At 40.1% G+C, this 27,500-nt stretch overlaps 3 protein-coding genes across 6 annotated transcripts in view; 1 reads left to right on the top strand and 2 right to left on the bottom strand.

Moving 5' to 3' along the window:
- Nucleotides 1-27,500, bottom strand: part of rpl17 (ribosomal protein L17) — a 214,496-nt gene that overhangs the window by 76,022 nt on the left and 110,974 nt on the right. The window lies entirely within an intron of this gene.
- Nucleotides 37-11,255, bottom strand: crkl (v-crk avian sarcoma virus CT10 oncogene homolog-like). The gene is made up of 3 exons (XM_017492391.3): nt 10,080-11,255; nt 6,936-7,407; nt 37-1,676 (listed from the first exon to the last, which is right to left on the bottom strand). The coding sequence occupies exons 1-3, from the start codon at nt 10,388-10,390 to the stop codon at nt 1,542-1,544; spliced, it is 918 nt and encodes a 305-aa protein (XP_017347880.1). The 5' UTR covers nt 10,391-11,255; the 3' UTR covers nt 37-1,541.
- med15 (mediator complex subunit 15) overlaps nt 14,063-27,500 on the top strand; it is a 17,766-nt gene continuing 4,328 nt past the window's right edge. The window contains exons 1-14 of one of the 3 annotated variants that reach the window (XM_047161927.2): nt 14,063-14,236; nt 16,696-16,783; nt 16,869-16,920; nt 17,036-17,059; nt 17,169-17,339; nt 17,437-17,732; nt 18,165-18,452; nt 20,901-21,116; nt 23,765-23,872; nt 24,237-24,355; nt 25,040-25,173; nt 26,257-26,391; nt 26,484-26,547; nt 26,645-26,711. In XM_047161927.2, coding sequence (XP_047017883.1) covers nt 14,160-14,236; nt 16,696-16,783; nt 16,869-16,920; nt 17,036-17,059; nt 17,169-17,339; nt 17,437-17,732; nt 18,165-18,452; nt 20,901-21,116; nt 23,765-23,872; nt 24,237-24,355; nt 25,040-25,173; nt 26,257-26,391; nt 26,484-26,547; nt 26,645-26,711 — 1,839 coding nt within the window. In that variant the 5' untranslated portion in view covers nt 14,063-14,159. Of the gene's footprint in view, nt 14,237-16,695; nt 16,784-16,868; nt 16,921-17,035; nt 17,060-17,168; nt 17,340-17,436; nt 17,733-18,164; nt 18,453-20,897; nt 21,117-23,764; nt 23,873-24,236; nt 24,356-25,039; nt 25,174-26,256; nt 26,392-26,483; nt 26,548-26,644; nt 26,712-27,500 lie in introns of all 3 variants that reach the window. The other 2 variants (XM_017492385.3, XM_047161928.2) reach the window with 2 other exon arrangements.

The following is a 27,500-nucleotide window of genomic DNA, read 5'->3' as shown; positions in this document are numbered from 1 at the left end:
ACAATAAAATCTTCAAGTCTTTATACCATATTTGTACCACCCGTTTAAATACGTTAAGATTTTGTATCCATTGTTTTACTGGCACAAAAAGTACTGTGATACATACTGTGCAGTATCACAATTTTGTCTGTATAGCCCATGTCTATTGGTGTGTCTGCATGTGTGATTAGAACATGAGCAGCCTGTAAAAGTGTTTCAAGTGTGTGAAGGCTGGAATATTAAGATTGTAATTGCAAAGTAAATACAGGAGTCACATTGAGACCCACTCACTAGGTGTTACCAGTGAAACCGTGTCAGATCGAGGCAGGAATGGCATGTGAACGCAGGGTCAGGAGGAAGAGCGCTCTTGGTCAGATCATGCGCAAAGGCAACCAGCAGGCATTTTTATCCCTTTTTAGAAAATCCACGGTTTCTTTTTTTTTCTTTTTACTACAGTTCATTTTAAAACACAGTAAAGGATTGATTCATTGGCTAGCTTAAAAAAAAAAGGCAGACACCGAGTCTGAATGCTACTAAACACTAAATCGTTTACAAACAAAAACTGCCGATGTGCAAAAACCAGCTAAATGACATGGGTTGAGCTCAGTGGAAACAAAGGCAAAGCAGAAAGCAGCATTAATCACAGACCAAATCCAACCAGTGAAGCATGCTTCCTCATGAGGCCGTGTGCAAACACTCCTGCTCACATCAGTACAGAAGTTATAGCGCACGTGCAAACCTAAAGCACTCTCATATCTCAGGGGTTAATCAGGACTGGATTGAAGAAGCCTCCCAGAGAAACCTACCTTGACCGTTATGAAGCCACAACCATTTCACACACACTACACCTGATATTTACACATCGTGTATCATCATGGCACAAATCAAAAAAGGCTACCGCTGTAGACTAGTTTCACACACAATGTCTGTTTCTGAGATGCATCATGAATTAATATTGAATTCATATGGTGTACTCTGCACTCTAAAGAAAACTGCAAGGGAGAGACTGAAGCCTCAATCAAGGTCGATTAGGACTGCTTACGTCTCACGCACACGCTGAGCAGAGGGCGCAGTCAGGCTCACTAGGGTAGAAGAGGGGAAGAGGGGGACACACACTGTGTAAAAGGAAAACATTACATTTTAATCCACTCCTGATTTTGAAAACTCCTTTTCTTTTTCAATGAGACTGTCTCTCTTTCTTAATGCGTTTTGGCTTGTCAACAGTCAAAGCTAGCTTTCCAGGAGGAGAAAAAAAAAAGAGGCAAGAATGACTAGGCGTGACAACAAGCCAGAGTACTCACACCTCACCTTGGCACAAAGACAGCTGGAAATAACAGCACATTGAAGGGCAGACAAAAAATACCGATTTGGGAATCGATACCAGGAAAAGGGGATTAGGAACTACTCAAGTTTGGAGCTGTAAACAGTCAGAAGCCGCGCAAATGGTTTGCTCGAGAGATGCACTCTGTGGCAGAGCCTCAAGCAGGCAAGTGCGATTCCGGTGGTGACGACGGCAGGGCAGCCAGCAGGTCGAGAAGGGCACAGACAGGACAACACCCAGGTCATTCACTTTCGTCTGGGTTTTGGGAATCCAATATTTTCACATGGGTGAATGGAAACAAGCCTCTCCGGCCGTTCACTTCGCCTTCCCACTGACCGCTGATGTTCATCCGGGTCACCTTCACGATGTCACCCACCTGTGGAAACACCACACCATCAGTTACTCACTTACAGTGCTTTATACAGAAATATAAATAGGCTAGGATTGACTTGATATACCGAGTGTGTGCACGCAAGTTTATATTTTATATAAAGAGTCCCAACACACTCCCTTCCACCCATAAAACTCAAATCCATCTCTGATATATTCAGTGATCTATATAAGAATTGAGCATAGCAGCACCATATATACAGTTGGTTTGTATAAAGTATTCCGACCTCTACCCCTTTTTTCAAAATCTACTGTATCATATATTTAAATTTGTGAAATTTAACTACTACTACTATTTTACTATTTAATGGGCAAGAAAAAACCCACCAAACAAAAACACAACCGGAGTGCTGCTCAGTCTAGACTTCCTCAATCACCAGTCATGTCAAAATACAAATCACTACTTTATACAACACAACAAAAGTAGTGCTGAATATTATATTATAATAATGTCAAATTTGTACTGTGTATTGATCTTGCAGAATGAACACAAACTGTGGCACCGGATGACGAATTACTGACCCAATCATCCTACAAGTTTACTGCTCATCACATTTTTGTGCATATCAGGCAGCTCAAATATATTCATCCATCCAGCTTAAGTATAGAGTAGGGAGAAGTCACCCCAGATGGGACACCAGTCCCTCACTGGGTACCATGCGTGTACACACATTCACACCAAGAAGCGATCTAGCATAACCAGTCTACTTGTATGTATGTTTTGGGACAGTGAGAGGAAACCAGCGGACCCAGAAGAAACCCACTTGAACGTGGGGAGGACATGCCAAACTCCACACAGACAGTTGCCTGAGTTCAGGGTCAAACCCAGGACCCTGGAGCACTGCACTGTCCCAATATGCATGCACTAAAGAAAATCACTGTTTCACTTCCTTTTAAAAATCCTGTTGGCAAACCAGCAATTATCTCCAGTGGTTTTCTCTAGAAATTTCTCAGGTAATTTTTGAGGAAGTTCTAGAGAAATCCACTGGCATCTCCGGTTTACCAGCCAGATATAAAAACACGAACACAGCCATGCTCGATTCATATTTCACTAAACATAGCAGAGAACCCAGAAAAGATGTGTGAAGAAAACAGAGCCAGAAATAACTGTTCCAATTTACAGTTTTCACCTCTGGGCTATGACACACCCTGGGATTTATCTTCCCTTCCATTTACACACAACATTGTGCACAACTTTTGAATATACACAGTCATGTGAAAAAATAAGTACACCCCATGGAAATTGTTGGCATTTTTGATACATCGGGACAAGCAAACATTTGATCCTCTTTGAAACAGCACCTATTAATAAAGTTGATAGTGTATCAAATGACATCAAATCGACATTTTATAGTCATTTTTACAATTTAAAATGAACAAAAAAAAAAAAAAAAAAAACAGATCAGTCACATGGAAAAGTAAGTACACCCCTACATTTATCACACCTTCAATTGGTCAAGATTGGGTGCCAGTGACTGGAACCTGCTTAGGGAGTGCAGGTGTTATTTATACCAGTGTTATTTATACCCCTCTCATATCTAGTGTCTGGTGTTTACTTTGTTATTGAGGTGTAGCGTGTCATCATGCCAAGATCTAAAGAGCTCTGTAAGGCCTTCAGAAAAAGGTTGTGGATGCCTTATAGTCTGGCAAGGGATTTAGAAAGATCTCCAAATTATTTGAAACACATCATTCCACTGTAAGAAAAATAATCTACAACTTTAACCCTTAACCCTCAACTCAGTTGTATAAATGAGATAAATATAAGTTGGGGCGTCTACCCCAGAATTTCATCACAGGAGCTGCTAGTAAGTCTTGCAACTGTTGGTGTCAAAGTGCATGCTTCTACAATCAGAAAGAGATTGCACAAATTTGACCTGCACGGGAGGTGTGCCAGGAAAAAGCATTTGCTAACTAAAAAGCACATTAGAGCAAGACTACAGTTTGCCAATGAGCATATAGGCTAAGACCAGTCCTTTTGGAATAATGATTGGACAGACACATGAAAGATAGAGTTGTTTGGCCACAGTAACAACAGACATGTTTGGCGTAGACCAAAGACAGCTTTTCAGGAGAAGCACCTCATACCAACTGTGAAGCACAGTGGTGGAAGTGTTATCGTTTGGGGTTGCTTCACTGCCTCAAGGACTGGAGAGCTTGCATTCATTGACTCAACTATGAATTCTGCATCATATCAAAGGGTGCTCAAAGATAAAGTTGAACCGAAAGTGGACCTTTCAACAGGATGATGCTAAGCACACTAGTAAATCCACCAAGTAATGGCTCAAAAAGAAGAAACGGGGGGGGTTATGGAATGGACTAGCCTTATTTTTTCACGACTTATTAGACGTGTACAACACATTAAGGATGAGTCCATATTCTTGAATATGCTCTTACTAAAAAGACAAATCTTTTTGAATGCCTCCACCTGCTGCACTACACACATTGGCCAAGGTGATCTGGCTGTTGAGATTTATTTATTTATTTAGTTTAAACATCTTCATGTACCTCTCTTGGTATGACGACATCATTAGTTTCCACAACACGTGTATCATGAGAAGCAGGGGAAAGTTATGGGACACAGAAGAGGTCCACTGCTGCACATAATAGCACAAGATATATGCACTCAGATTCGGACAGCAGTGTGCCCAGTGTGAAAACTACTAAAAAAAAAAAAAAGATTTATCCGAGCTAGAATATAAAAACCCCATTAATACAGATTACATTTTCAAAACTGCTCGTCAAGGCGCATTAACCCGCTAGATCTAACTCTGGGCGGTTTGATCATTTATTTCCACTTAAGATGGGATGAGAGAAAAAGCAAACAATAAACGACAGATCGTTTATGTAGTGGACGTTAAGAGATAGATACATAGTACAGTTTGAATGGAATTTATTTTTATTATTATTATTTTTTTTTTTAAGCAGACAGTTAAAGTCAACGCTCTAGTATAACATAACGTGCATGCTGTGGTGTAGTCACTTATTTGAAATACTGATTTTTCTCTCTGCGGCCCTTTTGTCTTCACATTGGTGTGCGCGCGCGTGCATGTGTCTGCACTCTATTTATCCGCTGAGCTAAGAAACAGGGAAGAGCTGGAACTTGCCGTATCAAAGGATTTAAAGAATGGAATTTTGCTCAGGACTCGATCCAACTCGTCCTAAACCCTTCTTTTGCAGCAAGGTGTCCCAGGCCTCAGAGTTTCAAACAGCCCCGCCCAATAATATTATCGGCTGGATGGTGGAGATTTATGTGATTCTGCTGTAATGCGCTGTAAACTGATTTTTAAAAGCAAAAACAAAATGCTTCAATAAAATATTAATACAAATCGCTGTCTAATGTTCACATGGCTGGCACTTTCGAGTTGAGCAGAAGAGCGTCGATCAAATTCTAATTATTATCACTTTGAAGATTAGTGTTAAATATGACACTTCATTGAAGGCCTACCTAATCTTTCTGGTCAAAATACTTGTCCTTTTTTCTCTTTTGACCGAAAAAGCTGTTTTGACAATTTTCATACTTCAGTGATGTTAAAATAGTGCTGGTTGATTTTCATGATTAATTTTCATGATTAATTTGGGTAATACAAATAATGCCGAGTAAATCTGGTGAGAAGTGTTTTGTTGTTTTCACACGTTTAGATACATATTTACATTTTTATTGAAATTTACAAATATAGGCATATGTAAAATTTTTAAAGCAATACGAAGCCAAAACAGGTCTGCGGTTATATAGTGCTTTTTTAACCATAGCAGTTCAAAGCACTTTACACTGTGTCTCATTCACCCATTCACACATAGTGTGCCATGCAAGGCGCTAACTTGCCATCGGGAGCAACTTGGGGTTCAGGGTCTTGCCCAAGGACACTTCGGTATGTGGAGTCACGTGGGCCGGGAATCGAACCGCCAACCCTACAACTATTGGACAACCCGCTCAACCATCTGAGCCACAGCCGCCCCGATAACCGCCTCCTACAGTCGGTGCTGTCCCCCAACAGCGCACTTAGAAAGGTTTCACTTCACGTTGGTATGGGAACTGGTATAGGTTTGAATCACACAAACAAGTACATAAAAAATATAATGCTGCATTAGACTTGCATCGTAAGCGGTAATTCACCTGTTGGAATTAGGTAATTTTCCAACTCTGCGCATTTGAGAGCCGAAGTGAAAAAACGGATACCTCCACGCTCGTCCTTTGAAAGTATCAAGTTAGCCAGCTAACTGTGATAAGTATAGTCGATGTTTTAGATTCAACAAGGGCAAAACTTATTTCAAGCTACTGTATTTACTGCTGATGCTGTGAGCAGCCATTGTGTCGATACAGGTTTTCACTGTGTAAACGGGGACGGAACTTAGTTGTGAAAACCACCCCGAGCTGACGAGTTGGAACTTTTTTTGCGTTTCTTTGGCTCTGACATGCTGGAATTTGGGAATAACAAGTTGCGACCTCGAGTCAAACGTAGAACTAGCTGAAACATTTTCTAGCACTGAAGAGCCCCAGGTGAATAAAATTACTGTTGTGCTGGCATTTCATATTGCGAAAGATTTTACTATGTTAAGAAAGGAAGGGTTTGTTGAAGCTGTGCAAAAAATAGTAACAGCACCATCTATAGAAAATAGTGCAAACAATGTTTCTTTTAAATAAAGGATATTTAAAAAGAAGTGCTTTAGAGAGCTAGAGGACGGGGGCGAGGCATCCAGGAAGTATCTGTTAATATCGGAGAGCTCAAAACAGCTGCACAAATCATTCTAGATTCACATGTCGACTGGCTCGTCTGCTGTTTTATTGGGGAGAAAAAGACTGCTTTTTTGGAGTACTTTTGGTCGATAACTCACACTAGTGCTATGCTTCGTGAGTTCCAGCTCCAGAGTGTGGGAAGAGTTCAGAGGAGACCATCCCAAGTTCTCGAGTAGGAATCTCAAGTTAAAGGAGCATTTCCTTTAGTTTTTCTTGGTTGGAGGTCAGGAATTAATGCGGTGTTTGACTCGAGGTCGCAACTCGTAATTCCTAATCTCAATCCCCAAACAGGTTTTAACCCTGTTGCTTTGAAACTGACCTACATCAGTTATGTGCAGGTTAACTTGCACTCATGAGCTCTTATGTTAGCTTCATAGCACCAGGGCTAGCAGAGCACAAGAACACATGAGCCAATTACAATTGGACACTTCTTACAAACAAACAAACAAAAAAAGTCCCAAACTGGAAAATATCACTGTATGATGTAGGATGTCAGAGTAAAGCACGTACCTCCAATGCTAAAGCAGTTTTGTCATATGCACAAGGGACTCGTTTCTGAATGGCTCTGGCCATGACAGGCCCATTCTGCATGGAAGGTAGCGGGTTGATGACAGCGCCGGGTGTACCAGGAGGAAGGGGCGATGGTGTCTGAGGCTGAGCGTAGGCGTGTGCAGGCTCGGGGATGCCGTAGCTGTTCGAGTTGCGTGACCCGTGGCCAATCGTCCCAGTGTGAGGCAACGGCCTAACTATCTTTTCTACATAGGGGACGGGAATCATTCCAACACGGCCCTCCTTGCTCTTTGCGCTCCACCACTGCTCCTCAGGCTTGTCCAGAATGATCAAGATCTCGCCCTTCTTGAAAGGAAGATCCTCTGCATCACTGCCAGTGAAGTCATAAAGAGTCCGCACGTACTCCAGATTCTCATCGCCGGGGCCACCGATGGGCTGAACAGGGCCGCCGGTTAGAGATGTGCTGGGGTACCTGGTGAAAGAGACATTGTTTTTAGAAAAAAAGAATTATGGTGCTTTAAGGACACATCAATTTTACCGCTACACTCCAAATTAAAAATAGCGCTGTATGTAAAGATAAACCTGTCTTCTAGAGACCATGCATGATCCTGTCTTATGACCAAGAGAAGAAAAAAAAAAAAAAGAAAAAAAAAAAGGATGGGGGGGCCCTGGGTCAAGCCAATCATGTGTCCATGCTACTTGTTTGTTTTTTTATTTGCGGGTTAACAAACTGTTTACTGTTTTTATTTGGGAAGTAGACTATGAAGCTTTTTTAAAACTGTGGTGTCATGGTAAGTGAAGGAAACGCAGTTACAAATTTTCTGCATCATCATCGATAGGAGTGCTTGGGGGGGGGGTTGCTACTGATCTGGCCAGTCCAGTTCACATCAAGCATGCCATGGTCCTAATATTGTATAGGTCCCCTTATGCTGCCAAAACAGCTCTGACCCGTGAAGACATGGACTTCACAAGACCTCTGAAGGTGTGCTGTGGTATCTGGTACCAAGACATTAGAGGCAGATCCTTTAAGTGCTGCAAGTTGCGAGGTGGAGCCTCCATGGATCGGACTCGTTTGTCTAACACATCCCTCAGATGCTCGATCAGATTGAGATCTGGGGAATTTGGAGGCCAAGCAACACCTTGAACTCTTTGTCATGTTCCTCAAACAATTCCTGAACAAATTTTGCAGTATCGCAGGGCGCATTATACAGCTAAAAGGAGCCACTGCCATTAGGGAATACCGTTGTCATAAAGGTATGTGTCAATGTAACATCCACATGACCCAAGGTTTCCCAGCAGAACATTGCGCAGAGCTTCACACTGCCTCTGTAGACTTGCAGTCATCCCATAGTGCATCCTGGTGCACCCTGGTGTCTATTCCCCAGGTAAGTGATGCACATTCACCTGACCATCCACATGATGTAAAAGAAAACATAATTCATCAGACCAGGCCACCTTCTTCCATTGCTCCATTGTCCAGTTCTGATGCTCATGTGCCAAATGTAGGATCTGTGGCTACACGGAAAGCTGAAATGCACTGTGTGTCCCGACACCTTTATATCATACCCTGCATTAACTTTTTCAGCAATTTGTGCTACTGTAGCTCTTCTGTGGGATCAGACCAGACAGCTAGCCTTCACTCCCCACGCGCATCAATGAGCCTTGGGCACCCATGACCCTGTTGCCAGTTCACCGGCTGTCCTTCCTTGGATCACTTTTGGTAGATACTAACCACTGGATACCAGGAACACCCCACAAGACCTGTCGTTTTGGAGATGCTCTGAACCGGTCATCTAGTCGTCACAATTTGGCCCTTGTCAAAATTGCTCAGATCCTTACGCTTTCCCATTTTTCCTGCTTCCAACACATCAACTTTGAGAACCAACTCTTCACTTGCTGCCCAATATATCCCACTCCTTGACAGGTGCCATTTTAACAAGATAATCAAATATTATCCATGTCACCTCTCAGTGGTTTTAATTTTATGGCTGATCGGTGTATTTAGTTTCATTTAACGTTGAGGTATATCTGCAAAATGAGCTAGTTCCCATCATGTCTTACACAGGTATAAACATTCCATCATCAGTCATATTTCCTCTCTCGAAATTATTAATAAAATAAATATATAAATAAGAAAAACCCACAACTTATGTTACAGAGAAACCATGAAGCAGAATCTCCTCTGTACTGAAGACTTTCCAGTGTTGGAAAACTTACATGTATAACTTTACCTCTGCCGGTAGGAAGCATTGACACTGTAGACTCCTTCCATAAATTTTAAATAAACCAGTCCTTACAGAAATCATTGTAATTATTGTAAACAATAATTACAACAACAAAAAACCCACAAGTTTTTTTTTAATCCATTCATTATTAGTCAGAGTATTTAGGGATTCTGTTTCTGAATGAGCTGTTACTTTATTTAAAAAAAAAAAAAAAATTAACAAGTGTATTAATATAAAACATATTGTGATTTGCAGCTGCACTACTGCGAGAGCTGCTGTTGTACTGATGGCCAGACTGGTTTGAGCTGACAGGAAGGCTATGGTAACACTCTTTTGAATTGTGGTGGGAAGGGGTTGGTTGATGCTGCTGAACAGGCCAGTCCGGTTCACATGCCATGGTCCAAGTCATGGAGATCACATTTTCCCCCCATTCTGGGGTTTGATGTGAACATTAACTAAAGCTGATATAGATACCTGCATGAATGTGCAGGTGTGTACATACACACGGTATTATTTAGTAAGATTTCCACATATTTCTATACACTACACAGCATGTCCCCAAATCAGTTTTATATCATTTTTTATACTAAAAAAAAAAAAAATCAAATCTTGTACTGCCAAGAACATGTTTATCATTATATTGATATTACATCGTCATATTACCAAAACAGCATATTGTGACCATTTATCACCATGTGACATTGTATTCATGACAATATTGATATACAAAAATATTGCGACATAATATTCGTGACAATATTGATATAATATACAAAAATATTGCGACATAATTTATAACGAGATTGATACTATCTTGCCCACTAGTGTCTAATAACATTATTTATCACGATATTGATATTATATGGTGATAATGCCCAGCTCCATGTCCAGGTTAAGAGGGTGTGTTTGGGGTTCTTACCTGGAGGCAGGTTCTATCAGTGTGGTCGTGTCCAGGTAGTGGATCTTATAGAACTCCAAAAGCGCGGGCAGATGATCAAATTCCTGGTCGCCGATTTTGAACCTCTTGGTGGGTAATGAGTTAATGATGTAGTGGGACACTTTGGAGTTTTCGGACACGGACAGCACGTAGTCCCCGGGACAAGTGGACGAGTCGCGGACCAGAAACATGCCGTGTCTCTGTCCCTGTAACCGGTTTTGAGTCTCCTGCCGAGACAGAGCGCCGAAATACCAACTGTTCCGGTCCGCTGAATCGAACCGCGCCGACGACATGACTGCACTCAAATAAATATGCTCCAACTGAACTATATATATATATATATATATATATTATATTAATGTGCAATAAATTAAAAGCAAGCTACGTTTTATTTTGATTTCTTTGCGACTCCGACCTTAAAGCTGAACCGCAACCTGACGTTTCACAGACAGGCTGCGACGAACCAACTTTGTTGCATTGCTACCGTTGCCCCTTTTTTTTCTACACAGAAGATGCAACAGCTAAACGTCTCCCCACAGTTCTTTCTTTCTTTCTTTCAATTAAATAAATCACTCGGTTAAACGTGACACAAATCGAGAATCCTCCATTCAAGTTCCGCTTTTCCGTTCCTTCTTCCGCGAAGTAATGTTAAAAGCAGCCAGCTAACCTAGTCCAGTTTACGAAACAATATAGCACGTTAGCCAGCTAGCCACCTCACCACAGAGAAAAGGTCGCCATAATACGCTCACAAACGCGTCTACATCACTACGCGGACTCGCACAAAGCAGTCGCGTCCATTAACGTCCATGCAAATATTTCACAAGTTTTTTCTCTCTGCGTGTGATCCAACCAGTTAGCTGGCTACCTTCGCCTCCTAGCCCGACAGACTTCAGTAACAAAAAATGGCGGCCCTGCAACACGTCTATCTTCACAACGAAATTAATGCACGAGCCTTAAAGAAAAAAAAGTCCCAAAACGTTCAACCTCAAAGGTGTCTCCACTTCGCTACACAATACTTTATCGTCCGATAAAGAGATCCGAATGTAGTTTACTCGGATAAAATAGTATTTTCCTACAGTGGTGATATTTACGCGACTTCGCAGCTCGTCAACCAGCTAGCTGGCGTAAAGCTGGAGAAAAATGGCGGCTAGAGGGCGGGGCCGGGGCTGGACGAGCGCGCACGCTTGCGCGCGCCTTCTCTGTGGTAGTAATGTGCAAATGATTCTTTTTTTAGTGATTCGTGCCGTCTATCTGAGTACAGCCATTTACTTCTTTACTCACCGATTCGTATTTTTCAGTATTTATTATTTATTTATTTCACAGCAACATTATTGTACATTCAAATAATTACAAAAGGAGCCGAGTTGGACTCAAGTCCGAGTCCTTCATGGCCGAGTCAGAGTCGAGTCTGTTCAGAAAGTAATTAAATCGAAAAAAAGATTTGAAAATTGCTATTGTAAACTCAACACTGAGCTGTTAAATAAATATTTTATCCTTCACAAACCAAAGGCAACATAAATGTAACAAAGTAATACCACTATTAAATCTTGCCATTGCCATTTGATATTTTTATTTCATTTTTTATTTTTTCATTTCATCAGCACCACAAAAAGTTTCCTATCAAAAAATGGTTTCAAACAAAAAAAGGGATATTGAAGTATATGTTGAACTTTTCTTATATTACAAGTGTATGAAAATACAAATGAACCTGTTTTGTTATTGTATCACACTAAATTGTCCTCCAGTTCAAGTTGACATTACAATTATTTGATGCGTCTCCCCCACAGTTATATAGGCTGAGAGAGAGGACAGAGTAGATTTACATTTAGCAGCATGTCATAACAAGCTTCATGCTCTATTACTGCTTTTAATCCGTCTATGAATGAAAACAAACTAATTTCTGAACACAGCTCTGTTCTTGTAAATTTTATCCATTTTAATTCCTAAAAAAAAAAAAAATCCCTATCAGCGGGGTTTATGATATTTTCTAACATTAAGAAGTACATTTCACATTTTATGTGAAATTCAAGACTGGAATCAGCAAATGCTAATGTTCAGGGGTGGGCGAAATGACTACATTCTTATTTCACAATAACTAAAGGTTTTCTCAGGTAGATCTATCAGTGGTATTCAAGGAAGCAATACTATGAAAATTGAATAAAGCAAATAAATGTAAAATAAAATATACTTCACTGTATGACATATACAAGGATTCTTATTAAATTTACTGGTTATTCAGTCAAAGGAGTAAGTGAGTGATTTTCTCTTTTGTTGTTTGATTAACATTAATGACACAGACTTTATTAGGTTTATTATACTGCTGTCACATTAAGACCTAATGCACAGATCCAATATACTGTATTGACACACCTCAGATTTTTTTTTGTTTGCATGAATATTCAGCCAGACCTGAATTTTGACATGATGTGTGTGTATTTTTTTGACCGTCCAAGCATAATAAGCCACTAAAGAGAACTCAGTTCGGTACTCACACGATGAGGGGGCTTTCTGTGCATGTGTTTCAAGTGTGTGTGAACACACACTATTTATTTGTGTTTAAAGTTCTAGGTGTTGTAAATATAACATTAAACTACAGCGACATGGTGGCTTAGTGGTTCGGAGTTCGAATCCCGCCTCTGTCCTGTGTGCATGCTTCAGGAGTTTTGTCTAGGTACTCTGGTTTCCTCTCCCAGTCCAAAGACATGCGTTATAAGCTGATTGTCATCTCTAAATCGTTATAGTGCCCTGAGATGGGTTGGCCCACACTGTCCAGGGTGTCACCGCCTGGTGCCCTGAGTTCCCTGGGATAAGCTCTCAAGGACCCTGTGTAGGATAAGCGATACAGAAAATTAATGAATGATTGGATGGATGGACACCGCAACATTGCACTTCACATCCTTCAGGGTGCTTCCGTGTTGGGTTGTTATGTGTATAATGCAGATTACTGGAAGGAGATGTTGGAGTGCTTTCTGGAAATTTTGCTCACATGAACAATATATATGACAAATAACTTGTTAGTACCTTGGATACATTTCCTTCATTAAAAACAGTATGTAATTCAGCCTGTAATTTTCTCGGAGAAAGACAATGAAAAACACTGACATGGCTGATACGGATGGGAAATAAAAGAGTACCACCTGTAAAATGGAACATTACCCCAGGACTCCATGTAAATGTAATCCCGTCCGGATATTGCTTTAGATCAGCTCTGCTCTACAGACATACAGTAGGTGTCCTGAGAGATTGCCTGTACAGAGTGTACCTTACTTTTATATATATATATATATATATATATATATATATATATATATATATATATATATATATATATATATATATATATATATATACTACCCATACTAATATCGTTAAACACATTAACCACTTTTAAAACCATCTACAACACTTAATGACGGCAATCAAGAAACAGTAAATGTTCATAAAAACGTTTCACTTATTACATAGATATGTAGCGGTCATTTCATTTGCTAAAGAAAAATGGATAGATAGAAAGAAATTCAATTGATTATGTTGCCTTGAGAAAGCCAACATTCAATTCTTCTGTTTAAGCTGATTGTTGTTATTTATTATTATTAATATTATTATTATTATTACATCCATCACCACAAATCCATGCTAACTTCCGGTTTATAGTTGAGGGTTTTTTTTGTGATGTAATTTCCGGCTCTTAATGAGTCAGATTATTTGGCTCAGTTCACCAATAAGAACCGACTCATTCTACTTCCAAAAGTCTTATTGGTCTTCCCTCACCCCCGGTTATGATACTAGTGATTTTTCTTTGCCAGAAATTGTTTTAGTTTAAACTTCTAGTTAACAAATGAACATTATTTTGTGTTGCATTATTGTCTCTTTTTTTTTTTTTTTATAGCAAATCTATTTAAATACCATAATACATTATTGTGCCCTGTTGTGTCTGAACTTAATTACGAAGATTCTTATCGAATTTATCGGCTCTCAACGCTGACCTAAAAGAACCGACTCAAAAAGCCGATTCATTCGCAAACTAATTCGGGTTTAGCGCTAACTGTTAGGAGGTTTACAATGTCAGGAATGGAGGTTCCGGGACCTGATAATGACTGGAGGAGTCAAGGATTCCGACAGAAAGTAATTACACAAATGTAAGTCCTTTAAAATAAAACGAATTAAATTGTCCAGGGGGTTAAACTAATTTGGGAACGTGTACAAGATCCGTCTGGTCAGCGCTAGCTAATCATCATGCTAGCAAGCTTAGCATTAAACTTAACATCTTTTGAGCTAAATATAACCAGTCTTCTGACAACACTGATAATAACATGCAACACAACTTGTTTTTTAAACACATTAGCACGAATTCAGAAGTTTAAAGTGACAAATGAGGAATATTACTTTTCTATCTTTTCTATCTGCGTTAGCCAGTGTTTGCTAATATCGCATAACTGTTTTCATACACACGACCAGAAACTGAAAATGGCTCCAATAATGGAATTGGATAAATTTACCTAACAGCTAAACAGAACCATTTTAAACGACATCAATATCGTTTAATATAAACGCGTTTTTGTTAAGAAATTCCGCATCTTTTCAGTGAGTCGGATCATTTGGTTGAGCTCCAATAATGGTAGACTCTTTCGCTTCTCGAACGGCTCGGATGTTGAAAAGCGATTTCCAAGGAAGTATTTAAGCAGGTATTTAAGCAGGTACTTAACATGAATGAACAAGTGAATGTCTGTCATTCTTTCATGGTTTGACTGACCGACAACATGTTCGAAGAAGGAAGGGAATGAAAAGGGGGGGAATAGGGGTTCCTGTAAACGAGTCGGTTTATCAACGCTCACCTTAAAGAGCCGTTCAAAGAGTCGACTCGTTTTGCTGATGACGCATAACTGGATTAGCGTGATTTTAAAGGTGCATAAGGGAAGATTAATCAAAATCTCAAAAAGTTGTTTCTAGCAGTTTGTTAGCTCTAACAGGGACTGTTAAAACATCACTTTCAAGCAATGGCGTACGTTGTGTGTTTAATTAAGCACATTGCCTTCCTTCTTTATTAAGATGTAGATAGTAAAAGTACCTCAAGTTTGAGGGAGGATAACATATTACCTCACTAGTAAATAAATACCTAGTTAGCATTATGCTAACGTTGTTTGATAAAAACCCAGAATACATTGAGCGTTGATTTGCTAACGGCAAATCAGTTTACAAAATGTTTTGCAGACAACCTTTGTTGCTATATATTAAACTGTGGTCCTGTAGCTGTGCTGGGATAAATATTTCAAGATATTGAAAGATACAGCGGTGCTTGAAAGTTTGTGCAAAAATAAGTCATATCTGTGTAAAATATGACTTAAAACATCATAACATTTTCAAACAAGTCCTAAAAGTAGATAGAGATGCAGATTAAACAAATGAGACAAATATATTATACTTGCTCATTTATTTATTGAGGAAAATGATCCAATATTACAAATCTATGAGTGGCAAAAGTAGCCTATGTGAACCTCTAGGATTAACAGTTTAATTTGTCGGTGAAATTAGTCGGGTGTTTATAATCAGTGGGATGACGATCAGGTGTGAGTGAGCGATCTGTTTTATTTAATCCTTTTATTTAATTATGTTGGGGGGGTGTAACATACATTATGTTATGGGTCAAAATTACTTCCACTTTTTACAGCCACACAAACATCAAAGAAGAGCTTAAAACAGTGAACCTCTATTATGGCTTGTCTAAGACAAGCCATAAGAGGAAATATTTGCATGCAAATCAAAGCATTTCAAAGAGAAAAAGAGAGATTAACCAGTATTTCGGACATCTCAAGTGTAGAAATTTGGTTAAATTGACCCATAACGTAATAGGAGGGTTAAAGAACAGCGATCTGTCAACAGTTAAATCCATAAAAAAACTTTGTTCATTCATTAAGGTGCTCCACAAAACAGTGTTTAATATAATAATATTATTATTATTATTATTATTAATAATAATAATACGGGGGGGAATCGGCCAACTAATCGATTATGAAAATAATCGTTAGTTGCAGTCCTACATTCACTATCCACTTTATTCGGCACACCGGCATATTCATGCAGTTATCTAATCAGCCAATCATATGGCAGTAGTGTAATTTTAAAAAATAATCTAGATACAGTATAATTTTGTAAAAAAATACTTCATTCTGATGTTTTATGTGAACATTACCTGCAGCTCTTGAGCTGTATCTGCATGATTTCTTTTGCATTCAGCTTCTGCTACATGATTGGCTGATTAGATAACATGAATGTGCAGGTGTACTGGTGTTCCTAATGAAGTGGCGGTGTGTGTAAGTGTGTCTATGATGTACGGAACCCTTTCTTTTGTAAGATAGACTGATAGCGCTCTCTCTCTCTCTCTCTCACACACACACACACACACACACACACACACACACAGCTTTTAATAGTATTTCAATCATGAAATACTTGCTAGGTCTCACCTTTCTCCTGTATATGAAAAGTTAATTTCTTGGCAAATGTTGGGTATTTTGCACCACTTTTTCTCAGGCTTGCTTTGAGCTTGTGAAGTGTTTGATCCACACTGTTATTGAGACACTCTTTTTCGTACATACAGAGAAGATGCCATGCGCAAAGCTGGAACAGCTCACAACAAATCCAGCAATGACATGGAGAATCATGTGTTTAACAAAGCCAAGACTAGAGTAAGTAATTTCTGTGAGTGATCTGTGAAATAACCAGCATGTTCATTAAGTAGATAATCAGTGAGATAATTGTGAATGTACACAGGAGGAGTATCTGTCCATGGTTGCTAGGCTGATCATTCATTTCAGAGACATCCGTAAGTCCTCTGTTCATTGTCATGCATATCCAACACTTTTTATCATCTTTTAAGTGCATTAAAAAAAACAAACAGGCAAACTTTGGTTTTTGTTGTTTGTTTTGTTTTTTTATAGATAAAAAAGCACAAGGAGGCGCAGGTATGATAGATGTAGAGATATGATGTATGAAATATGCAAAGTAGTATAAAATCCTTGGTTGCTTATACAAATACCGTATTTCAGTTCTGCCTCTTTTTGTCCATCGTAGATCAGATGAACCCTCTACAGAATCTAACAGTGGTAGGTGGTGCCGGAGGCCCTGGCACTATTGCCATGCCCCCTCGTGCTCCTGGTGCGCCGATGGGTGCCATGGGGTCCATGAACCCGATGCCGATAGGCCAGCATGCCATGCAGGGCGTTGCAGGAAATCAGCAGGGTGGTACGTTCAGCATGCAGTTGCACTGAAGCGAAGGTGTCCTTGTTGTTGCGCTTGAAATAGTGCCTCTTTGCAAATTTATGTTCTGTTTGTGACACAGCTGGAGCGGCGGTGCAGTTGCAGATGGCACAGCAGCAACAGCAGTCCATCCAGTTTCAGCAGTTCCAGCCACAACAGCAAACGGCCATGCAGCAGAACGCCATGCAGCAACAGTTTCAGGCCCAGCAGCAGTTAAAACTGCAGCAGCAGCTGCAGCAGCAGCAGCAGCAACAACAACAGCAGCAACAACAACAGCAACAGCAGCAGCAGCAGCATCATCAAAATCAGTCAATGCAACACCAGAACCAGCAACAGCAGCAGGCCCAGGCACAACAGCAGCAGCAACAACAGAACCAGGTCAGCATGTTTATAAAATAAATGAATAAAAAAGCTGCACTATGAATATGATTTGTACTTAGAACTTGTGCTTTCAATGTTTGAAACGTTGTCAGTTCTTGCATTGTTTTATGGATGTGTTGAGGATCCTGTTACTTGCCCTACTGATTTAAAATGGTTAAAAAAAGGAAACGTATTCATTAGGGCTGGGTGATATGGCAGAAATATGTTACATCAAGATACTTGAAAAGTTCTACTATTCACAGTATGTAGCAAAACAGCAGTGCTTAATTGTACTTTATTTAATGTCTACAAAAATGAATCGACCCTGAATATATATGTTTAAAAAAAAAACTGTAATAATGAAAGTTCAGTACCAAAAATAAACCCAGCTGTTTCCAATCACAGTGTATATCAATATGTATTCTGTATATTAATTGCTTCTCCTTCCAGTTGCATCAGTCCCGACTTCAGCAGCAGCAGATGGCACAGTTTCAGCAGCTCCAACAGCAGCAGGCTCATGCTCAGGCCCAGGCTCAGTCCATTCAGCATTTACAACAACAGCAGCAGCTTCAGCAAGCTCAGGCTCAGCCAGGTCAGATGCCCCTTCATTCCCAGCCTCCCCCGCAGATTCTTGTGCCCCAGTCATTGGCTGGTCAGATGCCCTCCGGGCAGCACCAGGCCATTGGTACCCTCAGCCAGCAGCAGCAGCAGCAGCAGCTAAAGCTTCAGGCTTTCCAGGTGAGGATTACCAGCATTCACACTGCATCATACAAATTATGATTTCATCAGTGCTGAGGTGTACACCATAATGAGGGCTGTCAAAATGAGTTATTTGGTAACATTTCTATAAATATCTGTGAACAGTCTTGTTCCCAGACACAGCTGTCCTGTCTCACCTTATATAGACAGAAGTTTATTTGCTGCGATGTGTCTATCACACAAAACAAACTGAATGAAAAACGTGCACACACAGTGGATTCTGTAATGTACTAAGATGGAATGCAATAGCAAAATGAAATGAATTTGGAAAACGATGTCTGAGTGTTTTTTGCCAATCATTATGAATGCAGAATTAGAGGCTTAGTCCATTAACGGATTGTAGATCCTGGTATGTGTGAAAGTGGTTGGGAAGTAGGACTTGAGAGACAGATGGACATTAATCCTCAATAATTCATACAGTTTGCAAAGAGACTTAGCGATAACTCAGAAGAATGCCTCCGCAACTGTGCATGCTTAGACGTTGCGAAGAGCCACTGCTTCCAGTTATCGCATTGCATAGTCCACTAAAACTAGCACAAAAAAATGCTCTCGTGCAATCTGTTATAATTGCCTGATGAGTCATTCTAATGTCCATGCCAACCCTTTTGAAAGTGACCTTGATCAATAGGATTCACCAGCTATCATTCGTGACATGCCGCACACCATTTGTTAGCATCACTGATTGCCCGACCAATAGAAATGGGCCGTGAGGTTGTTTAGTGTTCTATCCTGCCCCAAATGCCCAGCTATGTGATTATGATGAGCCACATGGAACACCATTCCCTATGGCTCTTAAGTACCAACAGTTGGATTGTCTCTTCCTTCATCCTGCGTCACTCAATTTAACCTATCCTTAAAAATACGGATGGGATAGCTCAACATTAGGCTGAATTTGCTGAGCAATTAATCATTGATTCAATCAATTATTCTCACTTGATCAAAAGGGATGCCTCAGGGTCTTGAAATGTGATTGGTCCAAATGGAAATTCCCACAAGGAATCCCTGCAAACTGTCAACTCTACTTTTTGCCCCTGGGGAGTTTGGGGTTCTGGCACCATGGTCACAGGCAGCTGGAAGTCCCTGGGATGGAGGGACGGGGGTAGAAAGAGTGAGAGAGAGAGAGATAAAGGGGGGGGGAGTTTTCTGCTGCCACGGATGCTGCAAAGTGATCCTCCATTAGCTGGATGGCTTTGGCCTGGGACACTGGTCAGTGGGTGCCATGGCCTAGCTGGCTGGAGTGGATTGGGGTACTGTAGCTGGAGCACCTGTCGGTTCCCGGCCTGCTCCTGAGCGATGGCCTTGAATTGCTGATGTTGTTCGTGGCGCAGGCTGTGGAGGGCCTGATGTTGCGTCTAGTGGAGGCTGACTAGGGACTTTACGACCTCGTTAAGTGGAGAAGTGACCATGTTAGCGTCTGATATCTCTTTCCTTTTTCGGCACCACTGTAGAACCCGTTGTGTATGAAGGTAGATGGGAAGGAGGACTCGTGAAACTTTGATTGGACTTTGGGGCTCGCTTTCCAACAACTCAATCAGAAAAACAAAATAAAACACAGTCCCTATATTTCTGGCTTTCGCCTCGATCGAACTTTCCAAAAACCAAAACACAAACATGACATTTTGTTAAGCATCCATTGTACTGGCACAGTGGGGGAAAATGGCTTCTGAAAAATTCACAGGAGTGCGAGACACCTCATGGAAGGGTTATGAAAGTAGGTTTTGTTATATGGATGTTAAGGATGTCTTGAATACTCAACTGGCAGGTTGCTTATAAGTGAGTATTACTAGTCACTAGTGGCTGCATGTCAATATAAAAAAAAAAAAAAAAAAAAAAATTCTTGCTAGCTGACCAGTAATTCAAAAACGCACTTGAATATAATCTTTTCCCTAGTTAAAGCTAAAACAGGTTCAGAACAGTGCTATTTAAAGTTTATTAGTGCAGCTAATTGCTGATAAACAACAGCAATGAACACCTCAAACCACACTTCAATTACCAGCCACACATGGGCTGGATTGGCTTATCTACGCTAGCATCCACCCCTGGTCTGACGCTAAACTACCTGAGAGGGATTGTATAGTGACGTGCAACCCGTGGGAATGAATGCACTTTTTCCACATAGTGCTGCTCATGGCAGAATTCATGATCACTTATAAGTGGTAACATTGATCCACAGTGACACCAGGTTTCGACCATTTCTTACAGTGATTATTTAATAAACTCTCGGTTGTAGTAGTGACTAGTAGTCACCTGTGCAGTTATTGTAATTTAACAATGATGTCATAACATAGCATTTGGCATTACTCTTTTACACACAAAGTAAATATATGTGATTAATTTGTCTTCCAATGCAAATAATTTCCCTTATGCATTTCTTGACCACCTGCTTGCCGGCTTGCATGTGCGTTTTGTATGTGTGCAACTTAGCAGGCTAGAGTTTTGCAGCAACAACAGCAGCAGCAACAACAACAACAACAACAACAACAGCAGCAGCAGCAGCAACAACAACAACAGCAACAACAGCAGCAGCAGCAGCAGCAACAACAGCAGCAGCAACAACAACAGCAGCAGCAGCAGCAGCAGCAAGTCCAACAAGCCCATCAGGCGGTAGCAGCTCAGGCCCAGCTTGTAAACGTTTCTGGCCCGGTAAGAGCTTTGCAAGCTGTACCGGCCATGTGGGAATTGAATGAATGGATTGAGCCTGGAGTGAATGCATGCCAACCGAGTGAACATTAATATTAATTCTTAATGGATTGTTTTCTTTTAGTTGTTGACCCACTGAATCCTCACAAATCAGCAAAGAAAAGAATTACTGAGTAAAATAATTTTTAAAAAATTATGTGGGTATTGTAGAGACTATAAAGTTCTAATTGATTTACAATTATTACTATGAAAATGGTTGAAGGGCCAGTGAAATTCCCACACTTCACAGTGCAAGCTCTGCCTCAATATGGCATGTGCCAATATGATATTTTTAACATCGTAACTTTTTAACCTTTCTTAATATTGACTTACCATATAACACACATTTATTTATAATAATAAAATTATAGCAAACTTTTCATTCAATTTTATGAAACATTTAAATATACAAAGTGTCTTTAGTTTCGTTTAAGACATGGCCTATGTCCATTCGAAAAAAAGAGCCAAGTGGGACTAGGGACATGTTAAAGTGTTTACAGTAACATTGTTATGATGTTATGCACATGCCTAGCTGTAATAGCAGGAATTAAAAAGGTTCCTGGAACTAAAATCGGTTCCTTTATTGAAAATGCGTCTCTTAGTTAATAACCTTCCTGGTGAGGAGGAGGGGGAGCCTGTAGAAAAGACACTCAACATAAGACCGTGTCTGTTACCCAAATATTAAACTAAATCTTTGAAAGCTCTCTTGTCCCCCTGTGTTTGTCGTTCCTCAGGGGAATGATAGCGTTCTTATCTCTTCATGTTTATTACGATTATATATATTATACCATATGTGCCTCCAGTCTGATGCTCTCTCTCTCACACACACACACACACACACACACACACACACACATACATGCCTGATGCAAAGTACGCCACAAGAACAGGTTAAAAAGTTTTAGTGCTTAGAGCTTGAGAGGGGTCTTTATTTTCTTTTGCCTTGCTTCCTGTGGCTTAACAAACTGACTGCATGCTCGGCTTCTTTTGAGTCATTGCATACATGTGCTTGTGAGTTTACTAACTGTTTGATAAAAGCATAACTGTAATTGCAGTTATGTTTGTATGCCTTTTAAGTAAAGAATAAAAGACTTGGTGTGTTGCTGTTATAGTAACTGGCTGGTGTGACGGATCCACAAAAGTGATGTTACCATGACCAGCACACAGTCGATTATTTCCATTAACAGCACATCCCAATGTGTTTTATTCTTCTTTTACCACAGCGATTTACTGACATTACAATTTTTTATGCATTAATGAATGGCATGCCATACTTTTTGAATTAATTTCTTGTTACCTTTAACGTTGTGGAATGTCTGCGAAACAAGTTCCTGTTATCACTTTGAACACCTTATTGCAGCTATTAATAGTAGTTCCTTCACCAGCCTCTCTTTTTTTCTCTCTTTCTCTTGAAGTTAATAAGATCATGTTAGTGCGAAACTGCAAAGTTGGTCCTAAAGACCTTTTATCAAGTTGGAAAACTTAAATGTATTGCTTTACCTCTGATTGTTACAAAGCGCTGATACTGGAGACTCCTTCAATAATGTTAAATTAACAGCGCCTTAGAGAAAATGTCACCATATCAATGATTAACATGATTATTCTTTAATTTTTATGTGCACTGTCCACAATACAAGTTGCTGTGAATGAGCCGTTCCTATAGAAACGATAACCTATTAGAATGGAGACGTTTCTAAAATTTAAACCTGTGATTTGCAGCTGCACTACGGTCAGAGCTGCTGTTATAGAAAACTAGAAAACACCTTTTGACCAACCAGAATCCAGAATTCATCAGCACTGTGGTATACATTTCATCATCAACCTGTAAACTAACACACGGTCGTTCTTTGGAAAGTTAAAAGAATCAAATGTTGTACAATTTTCAACATGTAATCGATCAGCTGAGACGCATTCGGTTGTCTGAAGTTTACTCCATTGGATCTCCGAAGGAACGAACGATTAATGGAAGTCTGTTTTACCCAAAATAAAGTTCTGGCATGTTCAGTTTTTCAGTGGTCACTCAGATCTGTTGGTGTGGTGTAGGACATAGTGTTACTTTCTGTAATTTATAAACATAATCTAAAATTCATTTGTAGCTAAATGCTGAAATGTTAAATATAAGAGATAAGCAAGTGCATGACAATCTGGGTCTGTATTTATGGATAGAGTTGCATTACTTGTTAGCTAAATTAGCTTTCATTGCTGATTGACTGCATATGGGGTAAGGAGGAATCTAGCGTACCTTTTTTGATTTGATTTTTGCCTCAACTGTTCATTTATCAATAAGGTCATGAGACATGGATACACGCATCACACATCTCTCATCTGGCATGATAAGTCAGGAGTAAGCATGCTGCCCATTAGCCCATGATTTGCTGTTTCTAACCTGCACAAGAAGAAAGTCACAGCTGAGCGTGCACTTTTTATTATAGATGATCACACGCATCTCAGAACATCTCCCTATGTATGTGCTCTTGTGCCTGTAGTCCCTCATTAGACCCGAGTTTTCTGAGTGTGCATGTGTGCATGTGCTTCCTCTCATATCCGCTGATGCACTGCATTTATTGTTTTTGCTTGTGACATGTCTGTTGTCCCCTCTGTCCTCCTCAAAGATGATGCCCCGTGCTGGGATACAAATGCCACCCCGGTTGCCCCGCGCCATTCCGAACTCTGCCATTCCTCAAAACCCTGCTGCCATGGGAGGACAGCAAATGCCACAGGTATTTACACCAGGGGCAGAGTGCTGGCTTTCCAGTAGGTGCCCATGTCTGTGGCTCCCCCTCTACACCCCCTCACAACAGAGAGGTTGTCCATGAGCAAGCTTTAACATAACAGCTGTCCCCCCCTTGTCCCTCTATGTTACCCCAATTGAAATCCAATCCTTATGTGTGTAGGGGAAAAGGGTGGTAGTGTGTTATTGCTGTTTCTGCAAGCTGTACAGGTAAGTAGAACAGTGGACCTCGGAGTGTAAGCTGGTGTTTTATGTGTGTGACAGTCCAGAAGCTTTAATGGCAACTATGTTGTTTAGTTAGAGTAGTAACGCACAGATTCATGTTCCTTTTGACTCTGTCTTCTTCTCTACAGGGTCAGCAGATGTCCTCGCCATCTCCGGTCCAGGTGCAGACACCCCAGCCTTCCATGCCTCCTCCTCCCCAGCCTCAACCCTCTCCACAACCGCTCTCGTCACAGCCCAACTCTGTCAGGTACATTCGTTCCTGTGGGTCTCCTCTCGAAATCGTAATCGATTGTGTAAAGACTTTTACACTGATTTGTGTAGACTTTTCACTGCACCTAAAAAATTGGGAAATGCATTCTGAACGACACGTTTGTGTTATCAGCATCCATTTGAAGGTTTCCTCTTGTTCTTTTATTAAAAATTTTTTTATTACACTTTAGAGAAACTTCTAGAAGCTGTGAAACGCAGAATGGACGGGAGTTGAATGAGTAGTAACACTGTCTCTGTTGCATTTTGTTTGAGCTGACTTTAGAAAAGCACTTCATACCGCAGTGTTGTTGAATTCTGGAAGCTGTTGATTAATTTTCTATAACGGCAGCTCTGAAAGTCTTCATGCCCCTTGGGGGCATGATGTTATAGGAAAATAATCAACTTTGGGATGGTAACAGTAGCTATGCTTCATCACACCTGCGATGAAGCACCAGCCACTCTGTATTTTACTTAAACTGCACCACACTGACTGTAAGTTTTGTAGCATAATATTAAAAAGTAAAAGTGGAAAGAATACGTATTTGAGAAGGAATAATCCAATGCTTCCTGACCCGTCACACACGTGTATTACAATGCAATAGTTTTGTCCAATACTAGAATAAACAAGTGTTCCACTTTAGATATAAGGATGTGATGGAAATATATTGTATTTGTTTTTCAGCTCTGGTCCAACTCCATCTCCAGGAGGTTTCCAACCTAGTCCTTCCCCACAGCCTTCACATAGTCCAGCCACAGCACGTACACCACAGAGTTACCCATTGCAAGTACCATCTCCTGGACCACTCAGCACTCCAGGTATGCAGCACACATACCAGTGCAGGCCTCTTGGCATAAATGAGCATATAGGCAAAGAGCAGGCCTTTTGGAATAATGTGCTCTGGACAGACAAATCAAACATAGTTGTGTGGCCATAGTAACAGCAGACATGTTTGGTGCAGACCAAAGATGGCTTCTCATGAGAAGCACCTCATACTACCTGTGAAGCATGGTGGTGGAAATGTTATGGTTTAGGGTTGCTTTGCTGCCTCAGGGACTGGACAGCTTGCATTCATTGATACAACTATGAATTCTGCATCATATCAAAGAGTGCTTGAAGATAATGTGAGGCCATCTGTCCAGAAGTTGAACCGAAAGTGGACCTTTCAACAGGATAATAATCCTAAGCACATTAGCAAATCTTCTAAGGAATGGCTCAAAAAGAAGAAATGGAGAGTTTTGGAATGGCCTAGTCAAAGCCCGGATTTGAATCCCATTGAAATGTTGTGGGGGGATTTGAAACAGGCAGAACATGAAAGAAATCCCTCAAACATCTTGCAACTGAAAGAATATTGCATGGAAGAGTGGTGAAAAATTCCAGCAAGCCTGGTGGACAATTATGAAAAACACCTACAAGAAGTTATTTCTGATAAAGGGGGCAATACTAGCTTCTGAGGCCAATGGTGTACTTACTTTTTCCACAGAAGAATTATCACATCTATTGATATTTCTGTTGGAAAAAAAGATTGAGAGAGCTAATTTTCTTTGTGGTTTTATTCAAGCATATCAGTTTATTAATAGGCACTGTTTCAAAGTTGATCAAATGTTTGCTTGTCCAAATATGTCAAAAGCCAACAGTTTCCAAGGGGTGTATTTATTTCTTCACATGATTGCATGGATTGCTTGATTGGGTGGATGGATCGATCAGCTGAGACCCATTTGGTGTCTGAAGTTTGATTTTGATTTCTGATTGTTTTTTTTTTTAATGGAATACTTGAGCAACTTGTCCATAAACGTTTTTGAGGATAAGTTTTAGTAAGACTAGTTTAGAGTCATTTTGCAATTCAGAATACCTTGCAACGATTGTAAAGTCTGTTAAGATCTGCTTGTGCTTACCTGCAGGTAACCCCAGCTCTGTGATGAGTCCAGCGAGTGCGTCCCAGTCAGAGGACCAGCTGTACATGGACAAACTCAAACAGCTCTCCAAATACATTGAACCACTGCGCAGGATGATTAACAAAATTGACAAAAATGAAGGTGTTGTGTTTATTTTTCCTACTTTGTCCTAGTATTGATGCTTTTTTCTTTTGTGTAAATGTTGCTTTTTTCCCCCCCTGCTTCGTTTCCAGAAAGGAAGAAGGATCTGAGCAAGATGAAAAGTCTGCTAAATATTCTCACTGATCCCAACACCAGGTGAAGACAGATACACAACTTGCTCATTAAGCACTCGGATGGTCCATAGTTTCAGGCTTCTAGTTTAGACTCATCCACTGTCCTTGTCTTTCACTAGATGCCCCCTTAAAACCCTACAGAAGTGTGAAATAGCTTTGGAGAAGCTCAAGAATGATATGGCAGTGGTAAGTCATACAGGCGCCCTGCATTTACGCCCTGCTGTCTAAGGAGATCAACACTACTATACTAAGTACAAGAAAGCATAATTTTCCTTGCTGTCTAGATCAGAGGGACAGCCTATCTTCCCCCCTGTCAATCAGAGGGACACTACCCAATCACATGCAGTTGGTTTGCTGCTCACTACAGCAAACCAACTGCATGTGATTGGGTAGGAATCAAATTGATGGAGATAGTTATACTTTTCATATGTAGTGTTTATTTATTTATTTATTTATTTATTTATTTATTTATATATATATATATATATATATATATATATATATATATATATATATATATATATATATATATATATATACAGTGAGGGAAAAAAGTATTTGATCCCCTGCTGATTTTGTACGTTTGCCCACTGACAAAGAAATGATCAGTCTATAATTTTAATGGTAGTTGTATTTGAACACTGAGAGACAGAATAACAACAAAAAAATCCAGAAAAACGCATGTCAAAAATTTTAGAAATTAATTTGCATTTTAATGAGGGAAAAAAGTATTTGACCCCCTCTCAATCAGAAAGATTTCTGGCTCCCAGGTGTCTTTTATACAGGTAACGAGCTGAGATTAGGAGCACACTCTTAAAGGGAGTGCTCCTAATATCAGTTTGTTACCTGTATAAAAGACACCTGTCCACAGAAGCAATCAATCAATCAGATTCCAAACTCTCCACCATGGCCAAGACCAAAGAGCTCTCCAAGGATGTCAGGGACAAGACTGTAGACCTACACAAGTCTGGAATG

Source organism: Ictalurus punctatus, chromosome 18 (genome assembly GCF_001660625.3).
Source record: "Ictalurus punctatus breed USDA103 chromosome 18, Coco_2.0, whole genome shotgun sequence".
NCBI classification, from domain to species: Eukaryota; Metazoa; Chordata; class Actinopteri; order Siluriformes; family Ictaluridae; genus Ictalurus; species Ictalurus punctatus.
The sequence above is the reverse complement of the archived record's forward strand: the minus strand, read 5'-3'. Positions and strand labels throughout refer to the sequence as shown.

What these genes read in the sequence shown, in the direction of transcription:
- crkl (XM_017492391.3), bottom strand. Translation starts at nt 10,390, where the DNA reads ATGTCGTCGGCGCGGTTCGATTCAGCGGACCGGAACAGTTGGTATTTC. An exon ending in CTGATAGAACCTGCCTCCAG is followed by an intron (nt 7,408 to 10,079) that starts GTAAGAACCCCA and finishes CTCTTTCACCAG; the next exon opens with GTACCCCAGCACATCTCTAA. An exon ending in AAACTGCTTTAGCATTGGAG is followed by an intron (nt 1,677 to 6,935) that starts GTACGTGCTTTA and finishes GTGTTTCCACAG; the next exon opens with GTGGGTGACATCGTGAAGGT.